The 21,095-nt window shown below is 40.3% G+C and overlaps 1 protein-coding gene across 2 annotated transcripts in view; it reads right to left on the bottom strand.

The window, feature by feature from the left end:
* The window catches only part of ajap1 (adherens junctions associated protein 1), a 53,525-nt gene that overhangs the window by 7,230 nt on the left and 25,200 nt on the right, over positions 1-21,095 (bottom strand). The window contains exons 2-5 of one of the 2 annotated variants that reach the window (XM_042227111.1): positions 14,746-15,488; positions 2,437-2,524; positions 2,054-2,311; positions 589-721 (exon numbers count right to left, since the gene is read on the bottom strand). In XM_042227111.1, the coding sequence (XP_042083045.1) occupies positions 649-721; positions 2,054-2,311; positions 2,437-2,524; positions 14,746-15,488 (1,162 nt within the window). In that variant the 3' untranslated portion in view covers positions 589-648. The remainder of the gene's footprint in view (positions 1-588; positions 722-2,053; positions 2,312-2,436; positions 2,525-14,745; positions 15,489-21,095) is intronic. The other variant, XM_042227112.1, reaches the window with a different exon arrangement.

Genomic DNA, 21,095 nt, shown 5'->3' with positions numbered 1-21,095 from the left:
CCAGATAACCCAGGGTCCCTGTCCCTGCCTCTCTGTGTTACCTGCTGGCAATCTATTACTCTTAAAAATCTGGGTCAATAGCAAACATTACACCGCTTCTTGACCTTCCAGCAACACTGTGGGCCTAGACCATGTGTTTAATGTTCACGCTTTGAATTTCAAATGCTGGCCCATTCTGGCATATTTTAGCCACGCATAAAAATGTGTCACAAGTCAAGCAAAAGTGCCCCTTACTCCTTGAAATGCGCCAAACAATGCACCTTTGGTGTAAGAATGAAAGCGGCACCAAAAATATCAATGAAAATGTTTCAGATGTGAGAGGAGAAATAATTAACAGTGACCATAGTACTGATATTCACATAATTAGTCTCTTATCTCAGCTAAAGACCCCGGCTACTGCATTGAACCGGATTCCTCCTGTTTTTTTTTTTATATCAAAAGGGAACAAGATGGAAAGGGAGCATAATCATGTCACAAATAACAAACATATGCCAAGTTCCCTTTTATTCCCAAAGTGGGGCAGCATCACCATGGGGATCGAAGGCTCAGATGATTATTTACAAGGGGATAAAGTGCTGCGGTACCCACCAAAGCGTGAATTCAGGAAGTCTCTTCCACCCACAGAACATGAACAAGGCCTTCAGCTCGTCAACATGAGATCTCAAACCACTTCTCTGACACAAAGGCCACAGGAATCAGTTGTCTTTCAGTTGGTGAGGGCCTGTTAGGCAAAACGCAAGAAGTCAGAGTCACACTGCAAGAAGTTAACTTGTGAATATAAATGATGTAATCAGACTGGTTACATTTTTATATTAGATACCATCACAACATATTAGTTGATAGTAAACCTCTTATAATTGATTCTAAAATTATCATTGGTGAGCAGTGTCTTTTTCTCATAAGACTTCTTCTTTTTTATGCTGCACACGTTACAAGGCCTAATTATGTCTCTTGGTAGCCTTAAGTGCCAAAATCAACACGGTACCACTGTCACGTACACAAGCGGGGTGACAGAGACCTGCACTGGGTGAAGGTCTATGTCAGCCTCGGACGGCTGCTCTGCAAAAATAAAAAAAATCCTAGATTTTTCAGCAGTGCTGTTGTTTAACCTGTGAAAAACAAGCTATAAAAACCTAACCATCCCTGTGTAATTTAAAAGCAGACTATTTACAGCAGATGAATTATCCCGCCATCCTTGCCAACATAATGAATCTGTTACAGGGTTTGGATTCACTGAGTAAGTGTGACCATCTTTGCTGGCCCTGCGGCTTAGATGACTATGTTATCCACTCAGACAGCAAACACTGTCAATACTCCACCAACTTATTGTCGGCGTGGCAATGCAAAGTGTGTGCGATTTCGATGTGAAACCTACCTGTCCGGTTAAATCGCAAAGCGGAATGCAAACGCACCAACGACTCACCAAAGACACATCTCTTGCCTAATGTTTCTCTGTATATATAACACTTTACATGTTCAGTAAACTTGGGCATATAAAGTGTATTTACTGATATTACATAACTTGCAGGTATTAAAGTTCAAAGCGTACACCTTTGTGCCAACGTTTAATACTCCCATGAAGAGACAGACACAAAACGACACAGTAAAGACATCTATCAGCTGACTCATTACACCAATAGAAATCAGTAGAACATGTTATTTTTTGTGTGTGTGCAGCCTGAACATGCTGAGGCATGCGGCAGATGGATGAGGTGATGGGAAGCAGTCCGCCAATTTATGTGTAGATTTGCTCGAGCAAAATACCGACTGAAGCTGACTGTGGCTGCGGGGTAAAAACACGAGCTTGGAGACGAATGTGAGGATTCGTGGTCGACATTTCAACGCTCTTATTCTCATCTGTTTCTGCTTAATGCTTCTTAATCCTGAGTACGAGTTACTGGAATGTTTTTTAACCTATTTTAAACCGATCAAGCCTTGCTGCTCAGCACGGAGCTTCATAAAATATAAGCCACATGCTAATAACATTCACACTGTGGATTTCCAAGTGCTGAATGACTGAGAAGCGTGCATCCACCTGTCATACAGTCAGTACCTGTTTCCGTTATAAGCAGTCTTGTAGACAGGCGTCTGCTGGATCATCTCATCAGTGTAGATGGGTACGGCAGTCCGAACGCACTCGTGCGAGCACTGCAGGCTGTCGTTGTAGGCAGTGAATATGTCCACCTTGCTGGGCACCCGAGCTGGGGTGAAGTCTGTCAGGTTTTGGCAGCTTTCTTCTTGCTGGTGGATCTTTCGCTGATGGCTATTGTGGCGACCATTTCCAGACTGCGCACAGCTACAAAAACACGCACCAAAGACAAGAAACAAACATAAAATCATACCTTGTACCTTCGTTCATCTATTAGGGTTTCTGAAAAGGAACGGGGGTGCGCGTCTGACGTGTCGTGAAGCAAAAAGTAAAGGAATCTTTCCTACCAGTTTTTAAGGACGAGTGTTGTGATCAAGGCCGCGATAACCATAATGAGAGACACAGTGATTGTGATTATCTGGTGAACTGCCAAACCTGTAAAAAGGGCAGAAATGTGCAGGAGAGCAGAGAATTACAATCATTTGTATAGGAAATGGATTCCCCTGTTGTTCACAGCACACGGCCAAGCACTTCACTTCTGTTTTGTTTTTTGAACTGCACAAACTTGCTGCACTTGACAAAGTTTCGAGGCCGTCCTCTTAAAATGTAGAGCATAACAAGCTGCAAAGAGTACTGGTGACACTGACTGAGTTTGAGAATTAGAAATTATTCTATTACAGTACAGTCCACTCAAATGGGTAAGTGAGTTTTCTAATCTGCAGATCGGAACTTTATATTATGTCACCAAACTCATAATCAGTAGCTCTACAAAAAAGAACTGACATGTTTTTCCATAATGCTGTCTTTGTAGATACTGCCCCAAGGCTTTTATTTAAACATTAAATGAGAGCAAACAAGTTGATATGTTATATATGTATATTTTTATGCATAAAAAAAAAACAGATCGAAAGATGATCTGCAGTCTGAACACTCTAAAGGGAGGCATGCCATTGCACAGCTAACAACCAAGGCCATTTACACACATACATACAAACACACACACGCACATTATGTGAATCATTAATTGATTTGGGGCAACAAGACATGACCATATATAATTCGCAGAAAAGTACTACCACTTTAAGATGGAAAACTAGTCATGGCCCGCCTAGGAAAGATTGCATTCACTTGAATGTTTGGTTTGTTGTGTAAACTGAAACATTTTTCCACATTTAAGGTGTTTTTGGAAACCTTAAATTAAAGTTTGGTGTCACATATACCACTATTTCTCCAACTAGCTGTCTAACTGTGTTTGTTAGCTGTCTGGTGCTGGGCAGGTAGCATACGGTGACTGAGGTTATATATATTCCTGCATTTCTGTGGTACTTCACTTCTTTACTGATAAAGTCCAAATTTGAACCACAGTAAACACTGACTCAGTCACTGCAAGGACTTCTGAGGTCACATTCCTATCCACTCACTGTTAATCTTCATGATACTCTGGGCTGAGTAAGATCTATTTGGACGTGTCTCCCTGCTCTTAGAAAATCATTATTGGAAAAAATTAAACCCCAATTAAAGGGCTATCAGAAGGAAAGAGTGGTTGCTAGCTGACAAAATGATAACTCATATGGACTGAGTCTTTAGTGGTCAATTTAGAACAGAACACTTTTGTATGAATCACTGCTTGTTATTATTTGATCTAAGGAGGATTATAAAACCCGCAAATCTCTGTATAATCACAAGTCAACCTGGTGGCAACCATATCATTGTAAATTCACACAATCACTACGATTGTTTGCTAAGCTTTCTGGACAGTGCCAAGCCATACAAGTATTCAGCCTTTTGTTTATGCAGGACATCTTAATCAGCTTCCACATATATATGAAGCCCACATTTGTATGTTCTGTATGACTAAAGTATAAAAGCGCTTTTATTACTTAAAGACTTCAGACTCATGTGTGCTGATCTCTCACTGGTGCCAGAGGAGAGTAATCCAAACAAAACTGCCCAGGACATGTCTAAAGTAAGGATTAGTGCAAGCCTATTGCATTGTACTGTAAGGTTAGTGTGTATCTGTGTGGGTGAGTGATACAGCATGAGAGAGACTAGGACACAATGACACACTGTAGCAGGAAGCCAAAAAAAGAGAAAAAAGGGAAAGAAAAGCCGTCATGATGAAAATGCCCACGTGGGCCTTATACATCTCACCTCTCCATCAGCCAGCTGCCTGGCTGCTGATCCAAGCCAATTTGTCTTCGGGAAACGCTCAAAAGGAAGTGCTGCTCGGTCATTTTAGAAAGCACACAACGTCTCCTCTGCCTTCCAACTGTCTAAACAGCCTCTTCTTAGACAATAAACTTAGATGGGCAGGACCATGCAAAAGACATACCAGGTCAACCTTGGATTAATGATATCTCCGGCTGGCTCAGGGAAGCCTTACCTTCCCAGTGCAATCAGGGTCCCTTGCCATGGCAAAGGCACATTAACTTATCTGGCAAGTCATTTGCATTTGCCTCATATCCCCTCTGTATCCTCTAACCCCCCTCTCTGCCTGTGCCAGGCTTATGCTGAAGCTGTTAAGTTGAAAGTGTTCAGCTGTAAATTAACATCTGTCCAAATTCAGGCACAATACAGCTCCAACCTGACCTTGATCGATAGTTGAGTTGTCCACTGAGGATTGCTTCATTTTATATCGATGTCAGACTGAAAGAGGGGGACTTTCCAGTCAGTAGATTTTAAAATCAAAAGCTGCACTAATTTGATTTGTAAAGCCATTACTGATTAAATCCCATTATGGGACAGAATTAGGCTGTGTTCCTTTCCAGCCTCCTATGGACACTCCTCAGCTCAGGAAACAAGTGGAACTTCAATTAGTAAATTACAAACTGCCATTAACTGACAAATATGATGATTGATGTCTGTAAACATGTTCAGAATTCTATAATTTTGTATGAGGGGAATGTGATTGGCTATGCTAGGCAAACATTCACATGCTGTGCAGGGCTTACTGATGCGGCTTTACATCTTATTGCTATTTTTTAATGGTATTTAACCCTCTCAAGGCAGGCGTTGCAGATTTGTAACAAGTAAAAGCTAACAACCTGATTACCCCACATACATATTTTATGAGTTTTTTTTACTCAGAAGTACCACTGCAGGTATTGTTTTGTGCATTAGCAACAAAAACTTAATTTGAGCCTGAGAGGGTTAAATCAAAGTTACTTCCAGCTGCTATTCGGAGCCAAAACAAGCACACTTTCATCACACGTCCTTTAATGAAACAACTGTACCCAAGAATGTGAGGTCCAGCAACACAAACACAACATGAAGTCTATTGCATCTTAATTTTCAGGGCAGTACATTTAAGGCTGTGGGAATAATGGAGCAGATAATGACACGGGTGACAAATCTGAGTGCAGAGGCTAGTTCTATTTTAATCCACGACTGCCAGTTGGAGGGAGGGAAATTTGGCCTCTCTATCTAAAACTCATTGTGTCCTGGCAGTCAGCTTGAAAAATCACCTTTGGCAGTCACCTTGCTTTAGAGATACCCAGTTAGATTTTGTTTGGTCAAATCACTGCCAAACAAAGAGCAGCAGAGAGTCACACAGGCAGAGGGAGGAAGGAAGAGGAAATAGGGACATGAAGTGATACAAAAGGGAAGGGACTGCTGGCCTGTAACCTCTGTGGAGCTCCCATCAATGCTCCCAGCAAGGAATAAATGAGATTTTTCACCTTCATTGCTATGACAGTTTGATGAACATGTCAACAAAAAGAAGTACAATTAAATTAAATTTCCCCTTGCCACCTATTTTTAATAAAAGAGCGACAGCTTAGACACAAAAACTCTTGGGAGTCAATTAATGTAACGTTAATGCGTCGAAGACAAATATCTGTCTCAGCAAAGCAAAAAGGTCAAAAGAACAAAAATACAGTAACATTTTTACAGATATATGTACACCAAAAATAACAGCCCCACCTTTACAGAGTGGTGGAGCATTGGAAAAAGAAAACTTCGCCTATGTCGGTGCAGCTCTAGATTGCCTTCTTTAAAAGTGCAAGATAACTGATAGGGGATTGTGCAGTCCAGGTTCTCTTCTAGTTTTAAACCATCAACCTTTCTCTTTAGGTACACAGTTTATCTTCTGTAATTCTGGATGCCGTAGGCAGCTTTTCCTACCTGTTTTGCACCAAACAGCAGCCACAGTCAACAGCTAAACAGCCAGGCACTTCTCTCAGCACATTTCTTAGTGGACACAAAACTAATACCAGTGAATATGGGACTTTCAGTCTGCTCAAAGTGTCAAGCAAAAACATTTTATTGACATGTGTGCCATTACAACTGTATAAAAAATTTGGTGTTGTGTTTACTCTGCTGCCTCCAAGTGGAAAAACATCCACTTTTTACACTGTTGCTGTATTAATCTGAAGAATTACATCTCTAATCAGAAGATTTACTAATTTATATTTATAAGTCACCAATTTCTTGAGTTGTGGAGTGATGGTTATGGCTGTTTTTATGAAGGAAAATACAGTCACAGCAGTTCTCTCTAAAAATCCAGTATGATTTATATGGGTAAAACTCCTCAGCCGTCAGTGTCTTGAAATATCACTTTGGCTTAAAATGTTATGCACACAAATTGTTATTTTCCCTTATAGCTAACGGGTTATTAAATGAGATTAGATTTATTTTTAGCTTTTGAATAGTGGCAGTTGAGTCAGACCTGAAAGTGTAGCAAGAAAACGGCATGTTGACATGAAACAGCTGGCCTGGGATTGGCTCAACCCAGGCAAATGCTGACTGCGAGCTACAGGGACATCATTTATTTTGATAATATTAGCAGTAGTCGCTTTATTTGTTCAGTGGCATATCAAAATTTCTTCTTGTGCAAACACCATTCAAATCGTCTCCATGCACAAGGAATCTACTTTAGCCTTTCTAAACAGTAGTTGAGATGCAAGATCTGTCTGTCTGCTGTTTGATTCGTAAATTAGAATGATGCAACAACTCAATGGTGATGGTGCTACAAAGAAAATCAATATTTAATCACTGTGCATATGTATGAGTTATTGTGTTAGTGTGAGTGTGTGTGTGTATACTGCATCGTCTACATGTAGTGGGTTTAGGCATTATTTGCAAAGTGATTTAGAGGTAATGGCACCAAAGCCCACGCAGTATTTGCTTAAAAGCACCTGAAAAATGTAGGAAAGGGTCCTCATTTGTAAACCAGACTTTTAGCTTATAGAGGTTGAGCAACCTCATTTCCACAGAGAGCAATGTGTGTTTGTTCTGGCATACCCAATACATGCCTATATAAACCCTCCAAGACTGAGCAAAACAGGTTAGGAGAGGGCTTCCATCAAAGGTTTGCCTACTGATAGCTAGAAACTGCCGATTAATGCTGGTGTCAAAGTGTCAGTCTAGGGCTGATTTCCACAGAGTCACCGAGCAATCTAAAATGCTCACTGAAGAAGCGGACAAGAGAGCCGAATGAGGAGCAGGGAGAGGAAGAAAGAGAGCGAGAGGGGGAGAGGAAGAAAGCTAAAGATCGGAAACAATTAGTCTACAGATCTTTTCTCTCAATGTCAAAAGCATTGCTGCATAAGTCAAGCTCAATGGCAAATGCAACAATCCATTGCCAAAAAAAAAAAGTAGCTAGAGTCTATTGCTCCAGTAAGGCCTTTTTTCCCACAAACATGCGCTCCTCTTCTGTCCTTCTCTGTATTAGAAACAGCAGGGAGCACACAAGAGCTCATCCTACAACAAACAAATGAAAATTACTGCAATTTTCAGGAGGGTGTAAAATGGCATTGCTACTGAGGCGGTTTCAAACAACCTTCTGAAAAATCTGTGTACTATCATGCTGGTGACAGGAGGCATTTTTGTAAACCAAACAAAAAGCTTAGCTGAACTGCTGACCAGGCGATTGGACCTAAAACTGGCAGGCAATACAATATCTCTCTCTCTCACTCTCTTATTTTTCCAACAAAACCTCCAAAAATAAAACAAATAAGAGTTTGGAGAAGTCATATTAAAAATTCTCCCTAAGCACTTTTGATTGACAGAACAATCTAACATAGCCAAAACAGTGTCTCGGTCAACATCTGTAGTCTTCTTCCTTGAGGCGGACGTGTCAAGCCACGGAGAAAGAGCTGGAGAAAACAGAAAGTGAAACAGCATCTGCTCAGTGAAGCCCGCTCAGCTCCTCTTGGCTGAGATTTCTGTAAATCAGGAACAGGGGGGTTTGACTCTGCACGCCTGTCGCCGGGCATCAGCATTTAAGTCCAGATTTAATGCTTGAGAAAAGGAGATTCATTTTTACTCACTTTATTGAGAGTCAATACAGAGAGTAAAGGCAACCTTATTGGATTGCCATGGTAACTGTTGGGAGAAGTGATTTCTCTCTGTCTCTATGTGTATCTCTCATTGTTGAAGAGGCTGCATTGTACGCCTATATGGGTGTGCACAGGTCAAAAATCTGCATTACAATGCTCGCCGCGCTGCCTTCTTTAAAAATAGATTGCTGGGATGCTTAACGTACATTTTACATGCTCTCACTTTGCTCCGTAGTGGATGTAAACTCCATCCACTTTACCCACACGTCCATCACAAATTTGATAGCGTGACGTGATTTGTTACCACATGGATCCGTTTAGTTTAAATACCTCGAATTCATACGCTGAATGCTGTTCTGTGCATTTTAAACATCCTCTACAAGCAACCGACAGGTCCGCACGGCTCAACGGGACCGTTCGGGAACACATGGTGGCGTTCGATGGCCCTACATAACACTGCAACATTTAACCTTGCAACCCTCAGATCATCTAACAAGGCCCAAGTTATCAGTAGTGGCTTTGCTGACTGGAGTTTTAATCATCTCATATCCATAATGGAGCTGACAGCTCCATCTGCGTGTAATAGAGGGGGGTTGAAGTTGCTAGCAGCACAAACAACAGGAACAATCAGTGAGCATCTGGAGGCTCCACAGCTATAACACCCCCCCTCCACCCGCCTCCGCTCCCTACCCTCAGCTCCTCTATGATGGCCAGAGAGAGCAGGATCAACAGGAGCCTGTTTGCTTACAGTATCCCGAAAAACTCCAATCCAAACAAAGTAAAATGTGTAACATGCACAATGCTGGCATATTGTCTCAATACAAGAAACTACAGATTGCATGTTGGTGATTAACCACAAAGGTTATAATACTGTGAGAAAGCATTTAATTACATAATCATAAAAACCTACGGCTGCAAGCCAATAAAACTTCACAGGTGTTAAACGGATGCCCTGACAGATGACATGCATGAGAATAGTTCAAACTCTGTTAATGAGACAGAAGGCATGCGAAAGCTACTTCCTTCACACAGATTAAGGGCAACATTCACTTCTTTATCTCGGTCTAAACAATTTGGATTTTCACCAGTGCCAGAAAGAACCATCCCTTTTGTTGTCCTGTGCATCCACGCCAACAGCGAGTGGGAGTTAAGACACATAGCCTGTATTCAACAAGTGCAACTCAGTCAAGCTGCGGCAAGCTGTTGTGTACTTTCCCTGTGTCACTACGTAGCTGGTTTTTCTACCAACCCAAACTGGTTGGAGAAATGTCAGAGTAACTGACTGGATCCCACGGCAGGCGTGAGGAAATACAGCTCAAATGTTCATTTCTGGACACTGACATAAATATAGAAAGAAACAATCTTTTGATGGTAGTTGGATCCAAATGAGCTGCCGTCTCTCAAGAATAATAAGGACTTCCAGAAAATCCAGAAAAGATTATGACAAAAAAATATGGGAAAAATTGACAGCAACAGTCAATAGTGCAAACACTACAGAAAACTTTCTGCTGCATAAAATCTCAGCGCAGTGCAATCCTGGTGCATAGGTGGGATTATTTTCAGGTTTCAGTATAGTTCTGTGAATTCTGCAGTCAGGATCAGGACAGTTTCCTTTCGCTTTGTGCGACCAAAATCAATGTTAGAAAAGCACAAAATATGAGCTCTGTTTTCCTCCTTTTGTGACTCGAGTCCCAATCGTCAACACAGGTGTAACTGCCTGTTGCCATGGTAATGGCAGTCTTAGGTTTGATTTAGCCTGGGGTTAAGTTGGAATTTTTTTTAATATCTGAAGACATTTCCGCTAATGACAGAATAAACCTGGTTTTCAAAGTGCTGTGGAGCTTGCTTTTCTACATTTTTTTCTATCCTTGTGGTCATACAGGTGCAACATGCGTTCAGAAATTCACCATCACCTGAAGTATTAATGATTTTATCGGAGCACAGTCAAGCAACAGAATGTAACATTCAGACTACTGTCGGAAAAAAATCTACATTACTTCTATTTTCTTTCTTTTTTGATTAAAAAAAAAGGCTTTTTGGATACTTCCTCTATCACTGGCAAATCCTTGTGAATAAGAGAGCAGTCGAAAGTAGCTTCCTCTACTCTCTGCCACTCTCTGCTCTTTGCATTCATGTTTGACAGCGATTACACTCTGAAATGATTACAGTCATGTTACACACACGCCATATGGGATGACACCAAGTACATTCACGACTTGCGTTTGTGCAAGCATACAATATTCATGAGTCATAATGTGCATTTATTGCACGGCTGCATGTCTCTACTTGTACTGTGGTCTCATAGTCAGTGAGTGCCTAAGCAGCAAAGATATAGACATTTTCTGAGCTGCTGAGCTAAAGCAACTAAGTGATTTAGTATAAGGAAGTTCATTTTTGATCTGAATATGTATCTAATTATTTTAGGAAACGTGCTACCAGCCCATGCTGTGAGGACCTTTTTGCCTTAGAAAGTCTATAGACTGCATCAACACTATAGATGAAGAGAAGAAGAAGGTACTGAAAGTAAGTGCAAGGATGAATGTACCAAACAAATGAATATTTAATTAGTCAATAACTGGCTCTGTTAAATACATAATTTCTAGACATCTTTTTCAGCTATTTTGCAGCTTCTTAGCAATCATTCAGAGCATTGCAGAAACCATTTTTGTAATTAATCATCCAACTTGAAATAACACTTCTGGCATTTTTAATAATTTAGATTTTTTTTATAGAATGTCCATGACCCTAAATTGTATATATCGATGAAGAAGATGGAGGGATGGATGGATGGCAGAACCCCAGAATCCAGAATGCATGCTATGAGCTAACTGTCATTCTCCATCGATACTTTAAGAATGCAGTTACTTTTGAGTGCCCTTGGTGCTGCACAGTGGAAAACGTGGCCCTCTCCCAATTTTTTTTGAGAAGAGCTGCCATCAAACTCAAAATGAGCTAATATTTTTTCTTCAATAAATAAAGGGCAGATTTTCTCAATTTAAACCTTAATTTTTTTTCCATTTTACACGGCATCCCAACATTTTTCAGAATTGGGGTTATACATGCTTATTGATACTGTGAATATAGGAAACAATCAAGCACAGGAGAATTACAACAGTAATTAAAAATGTTTAGTTTAGAATAACTTGGTTAGTAAATAGCACAAGTTGTTTAAATCCTCATAACATTGAAACTAATAGTCTCTTAGGTTCTTCTCATACTGGCTGCAGATGACTTGACCATGTTTTGAAAGTGAACTGAAATGTGGCGGCACTTCCATGTACATGAAAATATTCTATCATTCACCTGAAATAACTGCCACAGTTAACTTAGAAGAGTGAGTGAAAGCTTGGAGGATGGCAAGGCACAACCACGGAGCGAAAAGTACATTCAGCAGATACCAGCTGGGTGCCAAATGCGCTTGAACTCTCTGCATGCATGCATGATGCATGCACAGTCTTTTGCACTGGTTATGCATTTTTCAGAGCAATGCATCTACATTGCATGCATGTGCACCAGCTTCTCTCCTACTCACTACTAACCTTAAATGGACTTCGACACAGCTCTGTTTAAGCACTGACATTTAGGTTGGTCTTGTACGAAAAATAACTTTCAGCTAGGGCTGTGCGATATGACCAAAATCTCATATCCCTATATAAGAATTCTATCGTCCCGATAACGATATAAATCACAAAAATGTAACATTTTCTGTAAATTCTGTGAATCTCGGGCAGCTCGTCTTGCGGAAAGTGTTTCCAGCTGCGCGTCATGTAGCTGGAGTCTAGTGTTTTAACCGATGCATGAAACCATACATTTTTAGACATAAGTTGTAAAGGCCGCCGTTTTCTTTGTATTTATTACACGGCGTGCTGCGGGGAAAAGCCTGTTCTAACGTTTGAGTCTAAGGTTTATTTTTTAGCACCTGGCGGCTTTTTAACTTCTCATCCGTAGATAATCTGCTCTTTCACGTGATTCAGTTTATTTTGAAAAGTCTCAACAGGATCTTGAGCTTTATTGTGAAAGGTTTATGTGGAACATAAACAAGCGAACACGCGATGCTGTTACCGTCGTTGTTGCTAACCACAACGCATAAAAACAGGCTCTTGTCCGTCCGCAGTGTGGTTATATAAAATATAAGAGAAAGAGAGAACTTTAAGAAATTAATATAGCCACTACAGTGACCGTCAAAACGATGAAAAAATATTGCTGTAAACAGTTTATTTTGCGACACCACGAAACAAACGATAGCGTAAAATGAAACGATAGACGTTTTTATATCGTCATCCGATATATATCGTTATATCGAACAGCCCTACTTTCAGCAGTTATTTTGTGACAAAGCAGCCTTATGTCTTAGGCACTGACAGATTAGATGCCGTTGTTAGCATTGCTGTCAGATGATGTCAACTCATCTGCCTGTTAAAGTTAAAAAACATTGCATGCAGCGGGCAGGTTAGACACAGTAGACATCCGGAAGTGCAGTCATAGATCTTAACCTTCTATGAAAGGACTCCTGTGAGGGATAGTGGTAAGAGAGAAGGAGAAACCTAGATAAATTAAAATAAATTTTATTAACACTTTTCCCACTTTAACAGAATCAGTTTAAGTTTGCAAGTGAGAGGTTATCCCACTGCAAGTTTCATCAATCATGACTAAGAAATTTTGTATGACAATTCAGAGATATGAGAGTAAGAGACAGGCATACAGTGAAGCGCCTCTCCATCTGCAATGCTTTCAATTCATCAGCAATCCAATGCTGCACTGCTCGTGTGGTAATTACATCTTGCCTTGGGGCTAATATGAGGCAGAGGGTTAACGTGTTGTGAAGGCAGAGGGAAAATTTCTGCTGCGATTACACACCCACTCTTCGCTCTGAAACATGATTCTCTTCATCTGCTCTGATCAGACACAATGTGCTTATTGATACAATAATATTCAACCAGTTGGAGGGAGAAAAAGTCTCAACTCTCCTTTCTTATCAGCTCTCAGTTAGCTGTGGTGACTGATTTCCTCCAGGATACAAGCCATCATCTGAATCACAGGTGGTCTCACACTTACCTCCCAATCAAGAGAAAATGAAGAGATCACAACAACACTGACAAGATAATTATGTCCTGCCATTTCATTTTGCATGAGCTATATACAGTTCAATCACAGTGCAACTTATATGTATGCCACTAACACTCAAGGCTGTTTTGGGAGGCATCGTTGTTCCAGTATAGAGCTTGAACAGCACTGAGTAACAGCAAATAGTTCAAAGTGTTCATTATCTGAATACTCCCACTGCAGGATGAACTTTTCTTGATTCCTCTAACATTTATCATTGAAACTGAGTAAGTCCTTCCTTATCTTTGCATACTTTTATGACATTTTTGCTACTGCACTAAATGGGAAAACTTAATTTACCACAGTTATTGTTCCTAAGTTGTTAAAACATAACTTACATAGGTCATTTTAATAAAAAAAACATGTTCCTCATAGACATAATGACATACTAAATCTAATAAGCCCGGCAGGAGAAGATTGTGTTTCCACATTACAGAAGAACTGCCCATAAAAATCCTTGCCCATAAAATGCCCACCACCGGTATTTCAGACCTGAGGGCTACAATATAGTCGAGGGCATAGTCTGTCAGTATCAGCGCCTATATCTCTAAGCTGCAATATTATAGTCATGAAAGCAGATCATCAGATGTACAGTGAAAAGGTGATTATAGAGGCTTATAATCAAACAAACAACAACCTTTATTTATCACATAGACAATTAAACAGGGTACAACATGTAGTGAAATTCTTGCGTCCGAGCTGCGGACAGGCTGCAGACATAGCCACGCCATTCCAGGGCTTTGGGGGGGTCTAGCCAGGACCGTTACTGGCTAGACCAGTAAGGGTGGTAAATGTGTGATGGTCACACATTTAACCCCTTTTCAGTGTAAAAGCAAAGCTGTATATTTCAGATTCATTTGATTTTCAGTTTGTCAGAGAGTGGCCAATTATCCATAGATCCATTGGGGCTTAAACAGATTATGAATTTATTAGGAAATGTCATTAACATACGTTTCATTCCTATAGAACCTGTTTTGCGTGTATATATACCTGTAAACACAACTGTGGAAAACTTGTCATATCACAAAATAAAGCTCTGCAGAGAAAAGCCAATTCATAATTTATTTATAATGTTTTCAGAGCTGATTTAACAAATGTGTTACCTTTATCCGCTTAAGGTTCCCCTGAGAAATGTTTTATTAAAAAGACAACCTGCAAAGGAAAATCTAAGTAGCATGTTTGGACACTGCTGACTTGAAGAATTACCTTCACAGCACTCTGTTTGTCTGTTTAACAGTAAAAAACATACCTCTATATATATCTTATATCTCTTACCTGGTGTGTCCCCTGGTGGGTCTAGCTTTGGTGGTTTGACAGACTCCGTGTTGCTCATAGAGGACTTGGTGGTGCTCTTGGACTCTGTTGTGGTCACCACAGTGAACGTCCTTTGGGAGAGCCTGGTTGTAGTGCTAGTGGTTGTGGCCACTGTAGTAGTTGCAGCCCTGGTGGACGTTAAGTTTGGCTCCATTTTGCCATCCTCATCTATGCTATCAGTCCCCGTGGGTCCCCAGTCAATAAATCCAGCCACTGTTGTAGTCCGGCCCTCCTGAGACTTGTCATAGCTGTCCCATTTGAGCTGCCTCCTGGTTCTAATTAACAACCTCCCGCTTGATAAAGCAACTGGAGCTTTTGCTATTACAGCCAAAGGATCGCCCGTCTCTTTTTGAGAGTATCTCAGCCGGCAATTCTTGCACGCTGCTTGTCCTTTGTGTGCTGGCTTCCAATGCTTTTGACCTTTAACTTTTGGCACTATTCCTGCCCTGCTGTCTTGGGGCGGAGGAACAGGGCTGAGGAGCCGGTGGGCTAACGGGCTCACTGTTCTCCAGTGAAGCATGTTAGGCTTATCCCAGAGGGGCTGCAAGCGAGGCCGTGAGCGAGGCACCGGTTTAGGCGTGAGTTTGATCCCCAGACCTTGACTGAGAGGGCTGCACACAGAGAAGTCCAAGGTAAGGTGAGTCATGGCTAGCAGGATCCACACCCGATGCCCCACACAGCTGCCTGGCTTCAAAGCAGACGGACTGCAAAGAGAGAGTAAATGAGAGGCAGCGTTTTAGATTTAGCACTAAATGTTAAAAAAATACAAATCAAATTTTCTCCGTCTCCCATCCTACCAAGTTTTAGCTCTTTTGTCAAGATGCACAGCAGTAATTATCCCCTATTTACACACTTAGCAAAGCTCAACTCCAAGTTCTGGAAAACACACCCAATTACACTATGATAATAATTAGCCTCGCAAAGTGATTCTTCAATAACAACATAAAGGTCAGACGCAGGGTAAATGTTGCAGAACATGGGAAAGATTCTGGAGTTGCTCTTTTCACTCTCAACTGTAACAAGCAGGGAGGGCGAAGCTGCAGATTCACATCAACCCAGTGATGATAACGACAACACACAAGGTCAGTCCTCGTTTAACTGATCATCATCATCATTTTCAGCATTATCTCCTCCAAAACACAAAGTCATCTGATTCCCAAAAGGGAAATCTGGTCGTGCAGAGAAACATCTAAGAAGGTTTAGTGTAACAATAATGGGAATGCACAAGTGAGCTTCACATATAACAGGTCTGCTTCGGTGTGTACATGCTGTTATTTTCAGTCGTAGATTCCTTCGCTCCTCTCTGCTGCTTTGGGCACTGTGAACTCCCGCTGGGTCCTGCCTTAATATGCACCACTGTGCACTTTGACTCGCAGGTGTCTCCGTAGTTTGCGGCTGGATTATAAAATCGAATCACTGAAGTTTGATGTTGTATTTTAGCTTTGTTGAGGTTGATTACTGCTTACAATATGATATCTAGTGATATTAACTTTTACTTACCTTGCCCTCTTATACAGAACAGTGAATTACTATGTCTGTCTTTTTACATGCTTTATTGTCTTTTCAAGACTTAAATGTTATTGCATTTTAGTTATATAATTTACCTTATTTTACTTGCTTTCTGTAAAATGTCCGTGAGAATATGTTAATGTTTTCACTGACTGTTGATGCCGATAACGCATCTGGAAAAAAATTACGTGAGGAATCAAGTTATGCTAGCTTTGTGGAGAAGTTAGCAGGTTACTTCCTAGTGCAGCAGCTCAATGCCCGGTGAACTCAAAAACCTACTTCTAGTCAGAGAGGAGAGGAGCTGGAGCAGACAGTTTAATACAAGGCAGCTTTTCTTTATCATTTGTTGTCAGAATGAACAGTGATCGCCTATAAGGCGAGGTGTCATGGCAGTCTTTTCATGACAACAAAAAATGAAGAGCCTTATTGTTTCACATTTGTGAACACTGCGGAAAAAGCCACGGTGACAAACTTGGGTGAAGTTAAATGAAGAAGTTATGAACAAGGGCGCAAATTAAAAGTGTGGATCACGGTGCAATATTTTCAGATGAGGCATGATGACTACGTTGCAGAAAGCTTCACTTATATCACATGTGCGTACATTTTTTTCATATTTTATGATGTCCAAAAATAGATTTTGTCCCTAAGTAAACTTCACCTCTAGACAACATTAACTGCATGGCAAGGTGACAGACAAGCTGGCTGTTCGGGCTTGCACCCCATAGCAGACTGATTCTACAGACAACCTTCAGGAGCCCCTGGGACAAAGCTACACATTGAATCCTAAGGGAGGAACCTCATTATGGGCAGCTTTCATCTCTGCTGTCCTTGGCCAATTTAAATCCATACGGAGGACTTTTGTGGAGAAGTAATGATGGGTGGGAAAGTTTGAACGAGTCTGTCAACAGTCAGAAGCAGCATTAGACATCTTTTGATCATATAATCATAAAGTCTCTATCATGTTTCTATTACAGTTGTCCAAATAATCAACACTCAGCTACTAATCGATACAAAAACTACTACCGGATTAGATACTCATTTGCAACAGTCTCAATACAGACAGTACCATCTTTGCCTCCTCCAGTTGACACACAACTTTACCTTAAGCCATTTAACTATTATGCGACAGCCACATTAGCCATGGGTTATTATTCAATTCAGTTCAATGTAATTCAATTTTATTTATCTAGCGCCAAATCACAACAACAGTAAGGTAATAATACATACAGAGAAAACCCCAACAATCATATGACCCCCTATGAGCAAGCACTTTGGTGACAGTGGGAAGGAAAAACTCCCTTTTAACTGGGAGAAACCTCCAGCAGAAGCAGGCTCAGGGAGGGGCGGCCATCTGCTGCGACAGGTTGGGGTGAGAGAAGATGTGTTTATAGGATAAAAGACATGCTGTGGAAGATGCGAGAGATCAATAACAAGTATGATTCAATGCAGAGAGGTCTATTAACACATGTTGAGTGAGAAAGGTGACTGAAAATGAAATACTCAGTGCATCACAGGAATCCCCCTGCAGCCTACACTTATTGCAGCATAACTAAAGGAGGATTTAGGGTCACCTGATCCAGCCCCAACTATATGCTTTAGCAAAAAGGAAAGTTTTAACCCTAATCTTAACAGTAGAGATAGTGTCTATCTCCTGAATCCAAAACCATTATCAAAACAGTGTCTAGCTAAATCCAATAATAACAAAGTGACATTAATGTGGGAGCTAGGCAGTGCTTGTTGAATAGTATAACACAGTTATTTATACTTTAAGTGTTAAGGTTCCTTTTAAGTCCCAGATCAAAGCAGAGAAAAGTCTACTAACAGCGTGACAGAAACAGTGGCAGCCTACCTCACCAACTGCATTTGATAAGCAATGAAAATAGGGTGCTAAGTCACCAGCAGAAAAAAAGAATGAACTGGGATGTAGATAAATACATTTGCACATAACAATATTGTTTTAATCTATTTCTGCCTAACTCTTAATTTTCTGGAAAATGGTATTGAGTATTTGTCGAGTGTAAAGTTCTAGTATCATGATGACCCTACTAACTATACTACGGTGACATTTGATGAGACAAACTAAACTTTTTAAGGTTTTATCTACAATTGCTTTGATCATAAACAATGCTTCTTACAAGCACATGTACATAAATAGGACAAAATAAGTACAGCATGCCAAGAGCCTTGCTAAATCATTTCTACTCACTAAGAATACCAATTTTTAAAAACAAATTAAATGTATATTTCACAGGCGACGGTACATATGTCAGTCCCCATACATTTAATCTCCGCCTGACCCTCTGCATAGATTGTTGCCTCGAATGTACAAAACAAGAAGAGAAAATGTGGTTTTTGGATTTGAGCTATAAACAAGGTTCAAAGCGCTTCAGTGGCATAAAAACATATTAAAAGATAAAACTGTTGCTGCCTGGCAGTAATATTATAACACTGCTTGTCACTTGAGGTGAGCTTCACACTTTTTGAACTTGTTCAATTATAATTCAAAGGTAATCCAGCATGCTAACTCGAGACCTTTACAATTATTATGTAGACAGGCTGCCCATGAAGAATGACAACAGGCTTTTATTATCACCAGCGTTCCATTTTTAAGGTGTGAGAGACCAGCCGACCAGTAACTGATAAATAATTTAGAATGACATCTTAATTGAGCTGTAAATGGTGACTGATGTGGTCAGGAAAGAGCTGTGACAAGGTCATTTGATTTTTGACAGTTAAAAATATGGATAATAATTTGTCTTGTGAGTATTTTGGCCTTGACCTCAGACTGAGACCTTGGCACCTGCTCAACCTGCACACTTCAGGTGAGTAAATTTTAACACTCCAATCCAAATTATGGCAATACTTGATAAGGAAAATGGCTGTCAGGAATATTATTATTTTACAGCATGGAAAAATGCGGTGTAAACATTTTTTGACCATGTTTGTTTGCTGTACCTCAAACATGATCAGAACAATGTAAGTAAAAATAACCCTGAGGAGAGATGCCTACAAAAGGCAGCAGAGAGGACTTTTATGATCTCAGTCACGCAAGTCTCTGATATGATTGAGTAAGATGGAAGTGTTGTTCTTTTTTGCCAGTGGTACATAAGTGAATAACAACCACAGACAACAAATACTGAGCTCATGCTGGGTATTGAACTTCATTCATTAGGGAGTGGTAGGTAACTTTTGTATGTTATTCATTGTCAACTGAACATTGAGAGCACAGATGCAAACATTATTCCTAAAATAAAAGGAACTTCTTTCTGTACCTGCACCATCTTTAGTATCACAGCTGTGGCTCAGGCGCTAGAGCGGGTCATCTGCTAATCATTAGGCTGGCAGTTCGATCCTTAGCTCCTCCAGCCTGCATGTTTAAGTATTCTTGGATAAGATACTAAACCCCGAGTTGTCCAGTAGGTTCGCTTAATCATTCTTAATTACTTTGAAAAAAGAGGAGAGCATTATGTATTACCAAAATGCTTTGAACCATAAGGAGGAGCACCTATAAGAAGTCAACTATAGGCTGATTAACTTCATTGTGGACTTCAAGGTTTATGTTTTATTAGCCTATTTTGACTAAACTGTCTGATCATTATTAAGAAGCAAAACCATAACTTTTTTAAAAAGTCACGGCCAGTGTTTTATATAAAGTAGCTATAATGAGAGATCTTTAAAAAATACTGTTATTACTGCTCTAAAATTTATCTAAAATTAAGCAGTGTTCATAAACTTGATTCACTAACATGCTGATGTATTTTCACTTGCCTTTCATTCACATACCTTCTACACCGTGAAGCAATGTGTTGATATTGGTGTTGAATTAGACAGAAAAGGAAAAAAAAGTTACAGCAAGAACAACACATGCTACAGATAAATTTCCTTCAACCGATGTTTTCTAAGAACAGCACTTGCATAATTTCAGAATTGCTAATACTCTTTGACATCCTGCATAATGAAAATATAATCTACAAGTATACCGCACAGATGGCGGAATAATTGCAGTTTTCACAGCATGAACATACCCGATTGCTTTCTGGTTGGATTGTGTGTCTGGTGTCCTATTTTATGAGCACATGCTCTGTCATACTGTCAATGCTAACTTCAGAATATAGGTAAGCCTTGCTGATATGGCAGGAAATCCCTTTAGTAGAGCTTGTGACATCTAATGACTCTCTAATGAGTTTCTCGGGCACCTTCTTACATGCAGTCTTTGCATAAGAAGGAGTATCTCATGCACATGTTTACTGGAGACTTGGTGAAGTTAACCGAAAGCCAATTTAAATGCATTATTCAGGCATCATTCAGTGACCCTACAGGATACTTTTTAGTCCTGAATCTCAGTATGCCAGGCCCATTTTTGAACCCAGACATACAGGGAATGAAATTGCTTTGTGAAGTTACGGACCAATCCGTTAATTAGCATGTCTGCTGGCCTGGAGGACTCAGGTTTGAAGGTCAGCAAAAGACTTGCTGGAATGATGATTTTAACCAAGACTTGACAGACAGCAGATGAAAGAGGTACCTTGGGATTCTGTTCGCAGACATATCAGGCAAAACAAAATTGCTGTGCATAGCACGTAGACACATTCCAGGAGTTTCTACCATTATATTACACATAAAGCACAATATGTTTTGTAAACAACATATTTGCTGCTATCCTTCACTACTTCTTGTACCTTATCAATCCAGCAACCATGGTTCTTGCTATATGTGTGGACTCTAATTACACTAAAATGCAAGAAATGGAAGGAACGTGTGTGTGTGTGTGTGTGTGTGTGTGTGTGTGTGTGTGTGTGTGT

Source organism: Haplochromis burtoni, unplaced genomic scaffold, assembly GCF_018398535.1.
Source record: "Haplochromis burtoni strain Fernald_Lab_line unplaced genomic scaffold, NCSU_Asbu1 Contig_244, whole genome shotgun sequence".
Lineage (NCBI taxonomy): Eukaryota > Metazoa > Chordata > Actinopteri > Cichliformes > Cichlidae > Haplochromis > Haplochromis burtoni.
The sequence above is the reverse complement of the archived record's forward strand: the minus strand, read 5'-3'. Positions and strand labels throughout refer to the sequence as shown.